The sequence below is a fragment of the Budorcas taxicolor genome, chromosome 9, assembly GCF_023091745.1.
Source record: "Budorcas taxicolor isolate Tak-1 chromosome 9, Takin1.1, whole genome shotgun sequence".
Lineage (NCBI taxonomy): Eukaryota > Metazoa > Chordata > Mammalia > Artiodactyla > Bovidae > Budorcas > Budorcas taxicolor.
In genome coordinates this window covers 77,940,634-77,954,676 of record NC_068918.1, presented here as the reverse complement: position 1 = coordinate 77,954,676, position 14,043 = coordinate 77,940,634, and the positions used below count along the sequence as shown (strand labels likewise).

The following is a 14,043-nucleotide window of genomic DNA, read 5'->3' as shown; positions in this document are numbered from 1 at the left end:
TCACATCCATACAGGAAGACTGGAAAAACCATAGCTTTGACTATGCAGACGACGGCAAACTAATGACTTTGCTTTTTAATATGCTGTCTAGGTTTGTCATGGCTTTTCTTTCAAGGAGTTTTTTCTTTCAAGTGTTTTTAATTTTGTGGCTTCAGTCACAGTCTGCAGTGATACTGGAGCCCAAGAAAATAAAATCTGTCACTGTTTCTGCTTTTCCCATCTATTTGCCATGAAGTGAATGGGACCAGATGCCATGATCTTAGTTTTTTGAATGTTGAATTAAAGCCAGCTTTTTCACTCTCCTCTTTCACCCTCATCAGGAGGCTCTGTTACTTGAATTAAAATTTCATGTTGCATCTTACTTAGGTTAAATGAATGAATTTCGTCATAAACTAAAATACTCAGGACATTTAAGCAAAAGGGTGGTTCTGACAGAAAGGATCATATAAAGGAAAAACTTACATTTTTTATCCAGGTAAAGTACGCATAACCTATACTTACGGTTATTTTTCTTTTTAATAATCACTCTTTAAAAACCAGCAGTGTGTTTTTGGACAATCTCATTTTTATGATTTTACAATCTCATTTTCTATTAATTGAATCAATAGGTAGTGTTTTCAGTTCATTGTGGTTAAAATTTGGTCTAAGGGCTTTTTCTTCATATATATTGATTTCTTCAAGTATTGCCAGATACTGTCAGGTAGACCCAAATTCTGTCCTCCTGAAGTGTAATTTTGGCAGTGATAAGGATATATTGTTGTTTATTGGCTAAGTCATATTCGACTCCTTGTGACCCCGTGGACTATAGCCCGCCAGGCTCCTCTGTCCATGGGATTTTCCAGGCAAGAATGCTGGTGTGGGTTGTCATTTCCTCCTCCAGGGGATCTTTTTGACCCAGGGATGGAACTTGCATCTCCAGCATTGACAGGTGGATAGGATTCTTTACCACTGAGCCACCAGGGCTTCCCAGGTGGCTCAGTGGTAAAGAATTGGCCTGCCACTGTGGGGTCGGACATGACTGAGAATGCAGGCACTAACTAAGGATTATATATTTGGAAATTTAAGATTCCTGTAAACTTACAGTGTTGACATTGATTTGAGAAGAGTGTCTGAGACTTAGAGATGCTAAAAGAATTGGAAAATTTATTCTTTGTCTGACATTTAAATTTTCAGTGGTATTTTGATACATTTTCAGTAAGCCCATCGTTTCTTTGATAACCAAGAATTTTTAGGTCATTTTTAATGTGGCCTTGGGTTGACTTGACATTTATTTGTTAGGAAATGCCCATTCATTAACTCCTTAGGAATTTTATCTGAGTAGATAGAAGTATCCATAACACAGAACCTTCAAAGAAGGCCTGGAGTGACTTCTCTGAGTTTTGGGACAGTGAACCCTGGCCCTCAGAAAAACAAAAGGGCAATAATTAAGACTTTTTTTTTTTAAAGTGGGGGGTGGAGTGGGATGGGGAGGATGAAAGAGCCAGAGTCAGTTTGCTGTCCGTGCCCACAGGATGTTTTCTAACAGCTTCTAACAGGCCCCCCTGCTGTGCTGTGCTGGGTGTCACTCTGGGGCATATGTAGCTTCAGGGCCAAGCAGTCCCACAGTTGTGGTGGGGATGGGTTGGGGATCAGGGAGTGTGAGCGTGCTGAGGCTATGAAACTGGACAAAGGTGAGACATCTTAGTAGTGAGACAGAACCTGGCAGCAATTCATTCATTCCAAGACTTCCCAGTGTCTGCTGTGTGAGAGGCCATGTGGTGCTGGGGATATATGCATAAAATAACAGCCATGTCCCTGACCCGGAGCTTTTATTCAGGTGGAATATTATCTGTGGTCATGACTCCAGAAAGTCATGGGATTTTTTTTTTTTCCTTTTCTTTTGGACCGCAGATGATCAGTCTTGAATTACTTATAGAGTCAGTTCATAGCTGTATTGCTTCATAACAAATTACCCCAAAACTAAATGGCTTAAAGCAGCAAGCATTTATCATCTCACAGTTTCTTTAGGCTCTGGGTATAACTTAGCTGGGTGCTTCTGATTCAGAGTCTTTCACAGGCTGTAGTCAAGGTACCAGTCAAGGCTGCAGTTATCTCAAGGGTCGGCTGAGGAAAGATCCACTTCCCCGCTCCCTCACGGCATCGTTGGCAGGATTCAGTGTCTCTGGACCATTGGACTGAGGGCCCCAGTTCCTCTGTTGCCTTTGGGCTTCCGTCAGATCTTTGCCTCATGAGGCTGTGTATGGTCAACTCACAGCATGGTAGCTGGGCTTCCTTTGGAGTGGTCCAGCCAGAGAGCAGAAGACGGTGAGCAAGGCAGAAGTCACAGTGTAATCTCAGAAATGACACTTCGTTATTTTTGTGTATTCTGTTTGTTACAGGCTCAGGTTCAGGGGGAGATGATTACACAGGGGTATGGGCACCTGGAGGCAGAGGTCATTGAGAGCCATCTTAGAGGCTGTCTGTGATTATTGATGGGCATAAGGCACTTCTTTTGTTGTAGTTATTTAACCCTAACCCTACCCTTCACCCTCTTTATCCACTCATATTTCCCTATCTTACCCTCCACAGGCACTGTAATATATTTATTTTCTTGGATGTGTATGTATCCTTTGAAAAAGTGTTTTATATACCACATATAAACATAGCATACTTTTAAGTTTATAAAATGGTATTGGGGATTTAGACCTTGTTCTGTGTCTAAGTTTTTTTTTTTTTTCCCCCACCCAATCCTGTATTTTTTGTTAGTTTTTTTGGCCGAGCAGTTTGTGGGATCCTAGTGCCCTGATTAGGGACTGAATCCCTAGGCCCTCGGCAGTAAGTGTCAAGTCCTAACCACTGGACTGCCAGGAAATTCCCTTAACCCTGTATTTTGATGATATATCCATGTTGCTATTAGTACATTTTCTTCATTGCTTCCCATCTGCTACATAGTATTTGTTAGTGCATGCAACATACTTCCTTATCTTTTCCCTAGCAGGAAATAGATTACCTCCAACTACTGGATATCTCAAACAGTTTTGTCATTAACATCCGAAAACAAGTTCGTTGGTGGGTCTGTGTGAAACTTCGCCTGGAATATTTATAGAAAAGTAGGGTGGCAGCATCATAGGATAGCTGCGTACATAATTTCTCTTAAGTACTACCAGATCGCTCTCCGAAATGATTGTCGGAGTTTTTGCCCACAAACTGTATGTGAGGGGATGTCTTTTTCCCCAAATTCTTGCCAGTACTAATTTTTTTTTAATCTAGTAAATGTAAAAGAGATTTCTCACACTTTATTTGCATTCTTCTATCACTAGTATCTGTACTTGTTAACCATTTGGGTTTCCCCTTCATTAATTGCAGTTTCTGTGCTGTTCGTTTTTTTTGTATGAAATTCTTTTGTCCGTTAGTGTGAGGTGTTATAAGGTGGATTTGCTGATCTTAGATTATCCTCGTATTCCTGGGATAATCCTTCTTGATCGTGGAGTATATGTGTGTGTGTTGTGCACGTGCATGCGTGTCCTTGTTGATACATTGTTAATTAGCTAATGTTTTATTTAAGATTACCACATCATGGTCTTAAGTGAAATAGGCTTTGTATTGTTCTTAATTAGTTTTCAAAATTGAGGTGGTGGCTTCCTGGCGGCTCTGCCGGTAAAGAAACCACCTTCAATCCGGGAGGCGCAAGAGATGTGGGTTCGATCCCTAGATCAAGAAGATCCTCTGGAGAAGTGAATGGCAACCCACTCCAGTATTCTTGCCTGGAGAATTCCATGAACGGAGGAGCCTGGCTGGCGTCAGTCCATGGGGTCACAAAGAGAGACTAACACTTTCACTTTCTACCTCATAAAAAGTTGATCAGTTTCCCCTTATTTTCTGGACCAATTTTTATGTCATTGAAATTATCTGCTGTCTGAAGGGTAAGTAAAAACCCATCTATGAAAACCCCGTATCCATATATCCACATGTTACTAAGTACAAAGACTATGCTTGGTTTTTGCATCTGGAAAGTTTCAGGGAAGGTACAGTTAGCATTTATTGAAGACCTACTCTTTGCCAAGTAGTGTGCTGGCTACTTTAAATAGTCATGTATTCCTCATAGTGCAGCTCTTGGAAGTATGGTTACTCAGGAAGTCCCTGGTAGTCCAGTGGTTAAGACTCCACATTTTCACCGCTGAGAGCCTAGGTTCAATCCCTGTTGTATTGAACCGCACGCAAGTTGTGTGGTGTGGTTAAGAACAAAAAAGAAGTAGTAACAATCCCAATTTACAGATTTAAAAACTAAGGCTCAGAAAAGATAAAGGACTTGACAAAGGTGGCAGGATTACAGTTCTACCAAGATTCTCCTAACATCAAAACATGTGTTTTCTCTGTTTCACACTGCCTTCTAAGAAAAGCATCTAACATTCTGCATTTGTTCTGCAGATATTCCATAAGACTTGTATTTCATGCACTGAAGTTACCAACTTTGATCTTTTCCTGCTCTCAGAGATTCAAGGTGGACAAGTGCCTTGAGATGAAGGCCCCCAGTCAAGTACCGGGAGACTTTAGAAGAGGGAGGGCTTATTCTGAACTGACAAATTTGGAAGGTAGACATACTGGGAAAATGGCTACTGATCTGAGTGGGACTTTGACACATAGGTAGGGTTTGACTGTGGGAACTAAAAGAAATTTCTCTGAAGGAGTGGAAATTATCATAAGCAAATGTACAGAGATAGAAAATGTAATGTGTGTGAAAGCAGGCTTCTTCAGGGATCCTTGGAAAGTATGTTTTTAAAAAACTCTTTGTAGTACTTATTTTTAAAAGACTTAATATGAAATGTTTCTTTCTTTTTTAGCTTGTAATTGAGCATGAGTCTTCTTATGATTAGTGAGAATGTAAAGTTGGCCCGTGAATATGCATTGCTGGGAAATTACGACTCTGCAATGGTCTATTATCAGGGAGTTCTTGACCAAATGAACAAGTATCTGTACTCAGTCAAAGATGCATACCTCCAGCAGAAATGGCAACAGGTAAGATTCGTGACTGCTGTTTGTTTCAGTGGTTTAGAATACTCAGATTTAAATAGATAGTGCTTTTGCAGCTATGCGTTAAGACTGTATAATTTATTATATGTACTTGTATATAATGTTACTTAAAACAATGTGTCATATTCACCATTATCAGTATGATGAGTTCTACTTAGTTATTCTAATTTTTGGAATCTAATAGGAATGGTTTTGAAAATTTTTTCTAGATCGCATTTTGACCTGGTAAAATTAGAATTGACTTTATTAAGCCATTGTTGAAACTGCAGATGACACCTGAATCTCACATGTACCGTATTCCCTATAGAACATCATGAATCAGACCGTACTTGAATCCCATGTGAGGAATTTTAGCTGCTGAGGAGCAGTAGAAATTTATGGGCTTGCTAAGTTGCTTCAGTCATGTCTGACTCTTTGCGACCCCATGAACTATAGCTCACCAGGCTTCTCAGTCGATGGAATTCTCCAGGCAGGAATACTGGAGTGGGTTGCCATGCCCTCCTCCAGGGGATCTTCCCGACCCAGGGATGGAACCCAAGTCTCCTGCGGCTCCTACATTGCAGGTGGATTCTTTATCACTGAACCATGAGGGAAGAAATTTATAGGTAGAAACTATAGAACTTACATGTCCAATTGGATGGGTCATTTATAATAAGATTCAGCAATGTCCCAGGAGAGAAATGTTATAGAAATTAATAGTCTTTTTGAGCTGATCTTCTGCATAGTTCTCCTAAAGTTCTACTAAACTGCCTTTTAAATAATATTCCATATTTGTCCTTAATTTCTTTAACAGAAAAATAGTCTACCTCTTCGAACTTAACCTCTTTCCTTAAATCTGCCTCTTCATATTTTACATAAGAAGGGGAAAATATTTCGTAAATTTGCCACTGAAAGACTTTTAAGACCTTTTGTTCTTAGGCCAGCAACTTTTACTTAAGAAGTCTAAAGTTTTTTATAAGAATATTTAAATTGGAAATTCCCTAGCTATCCAGTAGTTAATATTCCACATTTCCACTGTAGGGGACACAAGTTCAATCCCTGCTGTGGGAACCTGCAAGGTACGTGCTATGGCCAAAAATAAATATAGATAAAAGATTGAGTGTATTTTTTTTAATCTTTATTGAATTTGTTACAACACTGCTTCTGTTTTATGTTTTGATTTTTTGGCCCCAAAGCATGTAGGATCTTAACTCCCCAGCCAGGGGCTGAACCTGCACTCCTGTACCCCCTGCGTTGGAAAGGGAAGTGTTAACCACTGGACCACCAGGGAAATGCCAAGATTAAATGTGTTTAAAAAACAAAGCAGAGAAAAAGAAAGGATATTTAAATCGTTTAGTTTTAAAACCAAACATTGCTAGCTACATTTCTTTCATATATATATGTGTGTATATATATATATGAAATAGATATCATTTTAAAGTTGTCAAGGCAGCTTTAAAAATATATATATATATATAGGTTGTATGTAAATTGAGCCATTTATTTTCTGAAGCTTTTTTTTTCAACCTGTGGGATGCATTCCATTAGTGAATTGTGAAATTAGTCAATTCTGATGAGCCTTTTTAAAGTCAGTTAAGTAGCATAAGAACCATCAAAGCACAACTTGCAGAAGTAATATTTTTACCGAACTTTAAAGGTACAGCTAACTTTTAAATTTGTTATGCACTTTGATTTATAATGCACATCATTATAAGTCAGTAACAATGGCCTAATTAGCCAGAACACTTAATTCATTTTATCAGAATTAATTTTGTAATTAAAAATAAAGAATTTATGAACCATTATTAAAATTTCAACAAAACATTTTGGTATGGTTTCCTGGATATCTGATGTCAAAATGGAGGCTTCTAGCATTCTTAATCGGAGAAGACAATGGCAACCCACTCCAGTACCCACTGGAAAATCCCATGGACAGAGGAGCCTGGTAGGCTTCAGTCCATGGGGTCGCTGAGTCGGACACAACTAAGGGACTTCACTTTCACTTTTCACTTTCATGCATTGGAGAAGGAAATGGCAACCCACTCCAGTGTTCTTGCCTGGAAAATCCCAGGGACGGGGGAGCCTGGTGGGCTGCCGTGTGTGGGGTTGCACAGAGTTGGACACGACTGATGTGACTTAGCAGCAGCAACAGCAGCATTCTTAATAAATGGCCCAACTTAATTTGGCAGTGATTTATTAGTTATAGAAATTTAAAGAACCATATTCTCCTTTGAAATTAGGTTTGGCAGGAAATAAATGTGGAAGCGAAACATGTTAAGGATATCATGAAAACACTAGAGAGCTTTAAACTAGACAGCACTCCATTAAAAGCCGCACAACACGAGCTTCCAGCGTCTGAGGGAGAAGTCTGGTCCTTGCCTGTACCTGCCGAACGAAGGTAAGTGGAGGCTCTTTAAGAAGCAAACCGACACAGAGAACTGACTACATTGGTCATGTCTAGGAGGAGAACTGAGGGGCTGAGAGACGGGAATGGGAGAGGGTTTGTTTTTTTCAATACCGTTTGTAACTTAAATTGTGTATTTTGTGATTCTGTGACCCATTTCAGTAAATGAAATTTAGGTAGACATATTATTTTGTGAATGAGCTCAAAGTAGTAGAGATATACCTTTTGGAAGGAACATGGGGATGGAGATTGAAATATCTGGACTGTAACTCTATCTTTGCCACTATCTGTAGCTTTGGGAAAAGCATATAACCATTCTATACCTCAGATTTTGTTACGTAAACTGAGGAAATTAGACTGAAACAGTAGTTCTCAAAAAGCTATCACAGAACACTGCTGTTTATCAGGCTACACTGCTGCTAAAATTGAAAAGTGGGCTTTTTAGTTAACAGGAAAAAAAGATAAAATATTCTCAATTGTAGGTTTTATTCTGACATTTTTATTTCCAGATTCCTATTACCTGGTGCCAGTAAGTGAATGATTAGTGAAAGTTTATATTTACTGAAATGCTCAAAAGAGCAATTATGCTTAGATCCACTGCATATTTTTTTAACTGACAGGAGTGCAAGTGGATGTCATTTATCTGTTTTACTCACACAATAGATTTCCTAGTTTGTATAGTGTGTTTAAATATATTAGTGTATAATAGTGGAGAAGGCAATGGCAACCCTCTCCAGTACTCTTGCCTGGAAAATCCCAGGGATGGAGGAGCCTGGTGGGCTGCAGCCCATGGGGTCACACAGAGTCGGACACGACTGAAGCGACTTAGCAGCAGCAGCAGCAGTGTATAAATAGCATTCTACAAAGAACAGTGACTTTCAGTTTCTTTGCCCCTTAACCAGTTTGAGAGCCTTGCATTAAAACATTGCTCAGGTGCTTTTTAGATGTTTAAGATTCTATCATTGCAACTGTTACTCCTTGACTATATTTTATGACAGGTGCTGGATATTGAGTACTCATGTGGTTCTGAGCACTAATACAGAATACACATGTTATTTTATTTATTTTTCACAATAAGCCTTCCAAATAATTAATTATATTTTCTCTGTGTTTCAGCTAAGATAGTTGAGATACAGTGAAGTTAGGTAACTTTTCCCCATTATCAAAAAACTAGTACCTGGCGGAGTTAAGATTTGAACCTGATGTGTGTGGTTACAAAGCTAGCACTCGCTGCCATTTTGGTCATTCTCACACTCTAGCATACATAAAGATCTCTTGGGGAACTCATTTGGAATGTGGATTCTGGGATTTCACTCCCAGAGAGTCTGGTATAATAGCAGGGGAGCCCAGGAATCTGCAGGCAATTCTAATCCAAGTGGTTGGTGGATCACACTTGAAGAAGTACTGTACCGAAGTGTTTCTCCTCCAGTTTAGGATTGACTAATTGGGCATTGATTGTTTTTAGCCACTTTCATTTTCTTCAGCTCCAGATAAAAGTACTAATATTCTGTTATTGACGGTGATACCTTCTGAATATTTACTACATTTTACCCTTACTCTTAAGTATTTTTATATATGTGTGTGTGTGTATTCTGTTTTATTTTAGAATTCACTAAAAAAAAAAAAAACCCTCAAGACTACAACAGTAGGCTCATTAAAGAAAAACGGGAAAATTCATAAAAGTAGAGGTGAAATCATACAGTCATCCTAGTGCAACTTCTAGCCCTTTATACACTGTTTATTCTCATCATTGTAGTTGTGCTATACCCATAATATATAACTTTGTATCATTTTTTTTAATCCTAATAGTAGACGATTGCAGAGAAGGCAATGGCACCCCTCTCCGGTACTCTTGCCTGGAAACTCCCATGGATGGAGGAGCCTGGTAGGCTGCAGTCCATGGGGTCGCTAAGAGTCAGACACGACTGATGTGACTTAGCAGCAGCAGTAAACAATTGCTGTACATTTACTGTGTTGCTGAGTACAATGGCAGTTGCTTTACATATATTATTTAATCCTCAAAACAGACTTAGAAGCTAGGTACTAAACTGTTAGCCCCAATTTCTGATGAGGAATCTTAAGCTTAGATAGGTGAAGTAACTTGCTCTTTATAGTTACCTAAACATAGGTAATTTATAAGCCATCTTAGACCCTATTCTTTGCTGTTTTTAAAGGGTTGTTTGCTGTACTTTTAAGGGATATAACCTACAATAGTTAACCCCTTTTTTCTTATTATAAATAAATTGAAAAATTTTCCACATCTATGTTTACTTTTTTCTTAATTTCCAAAGTAGAACTAATAAAAGATGAGTGAAGTTGTGTTTTTATTTAATCTTGCCTATAAATATGTTTTACTCCTGCTTAACTTTCTTTTTATCCCTCCTTCTGGAGAATCATCATTTGGCCCTTGTATTAGTCACTCTGGCTGCCATAAAAAAATGCCACAGACTGGGTGACTTAAACAACAGAAACTTATTTCTCAGTTCTGAAGCTATAGAAAGTCCAAGCTTAAGGTGCGAGCCAGTTTGGTTTCTGGTGAGGAGTCTTCCTGAGTAGCTGACCTCCTCTCTGCATTCTCACATGGCAGAGGGAGCAGCAAGCTCTCTGGTGTCTCTTAATAAGGACACTGATTCTTAGATCAGGACCTCACCCTTATGACCTTATTTAACTTGAGTTACTTCCTTACTCTAAATGATCACACTGGGGTTTAGGAATTCAGCATGAGTTTTGGAGGAATACAAAAATTCAGTCTGTAACAGCACCATAACTCCTTTCTCAGTTACTGATAAGAACTTTCCAGTGAATAGATGTGCCCAGTGATTATTCAGGTGATTTCAGATTTAGTGAACTGTTTGATTGCCACAGTCTTAACAAGGGGAGGCAGAAGGTTTCTCTCTTTGGGGTAGTAGAAAGTTGTTAAATGAGCTTTTCATCTTGAAAAGTCTATAATGATGAGCTGTAGGGTCCCTCTTTATTGCTTCTGGCTTTCTTCCATATTTTGTTTGGTCTCTGATTTTAAATGCCCTGGATAGCTATTAGCTACAAAGTCCTCCTCTTTGACTTTATTTGCTACATCTGTTTCTTCCTGTAATTTATTTAACTTGACTTCCTCAGCTGAATATCCCTCAAAACTCCTTATTTTTCTGTTAGTCTTAATCTGTACTCATGCTTAAGAGAGCTTATTCTTTCAACTCTGTTGGGGATTGTAACCGTGACATCGCCTAAATTTTAATCCCATTTTAGGAACAGAGTCAGTCAATCCTGCATTCTCTTCTAGTGCTGTGCACAAACATGTTTGTACAAGGAGGTTCATTGAAGGCTTTCAGAGGAACGATTAAAAATAGCGTAAAGCCATTAGGTATAATTCTTTTAAAAGCAGCTGAAGTCCCTCAAACATCTTCTCATCTCACTGAATAAAACCCAGGGTTTTCAGCATGTCCCTCAGTGCCACCCAGGGAGACCCTGCTCCCACCACCTCTGTGGCCTCAGTGCTTGCAGCTCTGCCTTCTTGAGCAAGTCAGATGCAAGCACTTCAGTTCTCTGCACTCAGCTTTCCTTCAGCTCAGATGTGTGATGGCTTGTTCTCGCATTTCTTTTAAGTCTCAACTTAAATGTTGCCTCAGAAAGGCCTTCTCTGACCAGCCTGCCTGTATCATTCCATATCCTCTACCCTTCTTTATTATATTTTCTTAGATGGCGCTTAGCATCATCTGATGGACTATTTATTTCTTCATTGAAACCCCATCTGCCCCCCCATACACACTGATGTGTAAACTTGTGAGAGTAAAGGCTTTTATTAAAGTTTTTTTTTTTTTAATTTTTATCTTGAATTCAAAGTAGTGCCTGTCAGTAGTAATAGTTCAGTAAATTATTTCTCAAATGAATGAATAGCAGTAAGAAGTGGATAAAGGGACTTTGCTGGTGTGCCAGTGATTTGGACTCTGCTTCCACTCTAGGTGGCACAGGTTTTATCCCTGGTCAGGGAATTAAGATTCCGCAAGCCACGAGGTTTGGCCCCCCCCAAAAAATAGATTAAGTGTGGTACATTTTATGTGACTGACTGCCATCTAGCCATTAAAAGTCATGTATGAGGTAATGATACAGGAAAGGATACTAAAAATGCTTCATGATATAATGAGTAGAGAAAAATATGAGCATATGTATGTATGTGTGTGTTAGCCACTTAGTCGTGTCCGACTCTTTGTGGCCCCATGGGCTGTAGCCCTCCAGGCTTCTCTGTCCATGGGATTCTCAGGCAAGAATACTGGAGTGGGTTGCCATTTCCTCCTCCAGGGAATATTTATGTATTACGGTTCCAGTTTTATTTAAATGAAAGGCAACCATAAGAAAATAAACTGTTAAGTGGTTAACTCTGGATAGTGGGGATACAGGTGACTTTTACCATTTGAGCTACTCAAACGGTAAAGAATCTGCCTGCAATGCAGGAGACCAGGGTTCTAACCCTGGGTTGGGAAGTTCCTCTGGAGAAGAAAATGGCTATCCACTCCAGTATTCTCACCTGGAGAGTCCCTGTGGACAGAGGATCCTGGTGGGCTCTAGTCCACGGGATCACAAAGAGCTGGACACAACTAAGTGACTAACACACACACACACACACACATACACACACACACAGGTGACTTTTTCACATTCTTTATTACTGAAATATATTTCAGTGTCTATTTTTTTTAAAGGGGAGAAATATATATTTTAAAACAGTATCCCTACTTGGCTACCCAGGTTTCTGAATTCAAAATTGAACCCCCATCATTCCTTTCACAAAAATCAGTACATTGGTTTGGCTTTATCATCCTCCCAAATTCTCATTTCTCAGTATGAAAGATACCTAGGGGTATCTTTTTTCACAGTGTGTCTTTTATACTTTTGTCATCACTTTGAAAGCTAGGCTCTCATCTTATGCCTTGATAACTCCTCCCTGCTTTTTGTGATTCTTTCATCAGTATTATCTTATTCATTATGAGACTGGTCTTTCTAAAACCTTTATCAGTGACAGTCAGCTAACAGCCAAGCCTCTTGAACTGGTGATATTTAGATCTACTTACTGAACCAGCTTATCTGTTCAGTATCATCTTTTTTAGTTAGTTTTTAGTTCATTTTTCACTTTTCAAAAAAGATGCATTTTTTTGGCTGCGCCGAGTCTTCGCTGCTGTGCGCGGGCTTCTCTAGCTGTGGCAGGTGGGGGCTGCTCCTCACTGTGGTGTGCAGGCTTCTCTTTGCAGTGGCTTCTCTTGTCACAGGGCACAGGCTTAGTTGCTCCGTGTCATGTGGAATCTTCTTGGACCAGGGATGCTCCAGTATCATCCTTTAGTGTTTATCATTGTATCTTTACAGTTTGTGTCTTTATGACCTTTATGTAGATTAAGCTCATCTTGCTTTCTTGCTTTTCCTCATGCATTTTCTTATCTGCAGTTGTACCATCTTATTTATTTAGGTCAACTCCTAAATGGGAAGGATGTTTCCAGATCCAGTTTGCTTTCTGTCTTCAAGAGGCCATTCCCATTGCCACAGCACTAGGTCTCTTTCACAGTTTCTGGTATATTTGCTTAGTCTTGTGTATCTTCTTTCTTAACTCTACTTGAGGTATTTGAGCACAGGACTCCCCTACCGTTTTTATTGCTTATCTTACCCCAGCCAAGTCTAGAAGCATAATAGTAGGAGCCTAATAAATATTTAAGAGATCTCAGTTCTGCCACAAAAATAAAGGTGAAGTGATCTACATAAAGGCAAAGCACCATACATGACTTCTTGTAACTATTCATAGCCAGTGCTTGTATCAGTTCTTTTTAATGGAAAAATGATTAAATTTTATTAATTAAAACATGAGAACTATGATATATTCTAAATAAAATGGTACCAAGCTGTGTGTATGTTAGTACATAAATGTGATTTCTACACCTTGCTTTGTTCTTTCTCTTTTGATAAAACTCCCTTCTTTGATTATTTTGCTCTGTTTTCAGTTTTCAAGAATCAGGCTATTTTTTCATTTATCCTTGATATAGAACAGGTGTTTCATTTCAAAAGCGAGGTGATGATCACTTGCCTTCTGTTATTTCTGCTGTATGACCATACTGCACCACAGACAGTTATGTCCAGTTTCAGAGCTAGATCTTAGATTCCAGTGACCTGCAGTTCTGTCTTGTGTTCAGTTATTGCCATTGCTTCGAGTCATAAATTGAGTTACACACTGTGTGTGTTCATCTATATTTGTACCAACTCCAAGAGTTGATTATGACTTTTATGATCTCGGCTTTGATTAGACCATCACCAGGACCTAGAAAACGCCAGTCTTCTCAGTACAGCGACCCTAAACCACAGGGTAACCGTCCAAGTACAGCTGTCAGAATTCACCGTCCATCCACACACAATCTTCACAATGACAGAGGGAAAGCTGTTCGTAGTCGGGAAAAGAAAGAACAGAATAAAGGAAGAGAAGAAAAGGTAAATGTTACTGATTTTTATAAGTTAAAAAGTTATTTATTTACCTTAAAAATGAAGACTGTACAAATTTTAATAATTTTTAGGAATTAAATCTGCTACTATAATAAAACCATAGTCACACTGCACCTGGGATAGGATTTTTCCTACTCAGTATTCAACATATATTTTTGGTTGCTTTTTGTAACTTTCTA

At 39.0% G+C, this 14,043-nt stretch overlaps 1 protein-coding gene across 1 annotated transcript in view; it reads left to right on the top strand.

Annotated features, from left to right (window-relative positions):
- Positions 1 to 14,043, top strand: part of KATNA1 (katanin catalytic subunit A1) — a 32,759-nt gene that overhangs the window by 3,361 nt on the left and 15,355 nt on the right. Inside the window, exons 2-4 of the mRNA XM_052645799.1 lie at positions 4,821 to 4,995; positions 7,230 to 7,387; positions 13,672 to 13,852. Of these exons, the coding sequence (XP_052501759.1) occupies positions 4,834 to 4,995; positions 7,230 to 7,387; positions 13,672 to 13,852 (501 nt within the window). The 5' untranslated portion in view covers positions 4,821 to 4,833. The remainder of the gene's footprint in view (positions 1 to 4,820; positions 4,996 to 7,229; positions 7,388 to 13,671; positions 13,853 to 14,043) is intronic.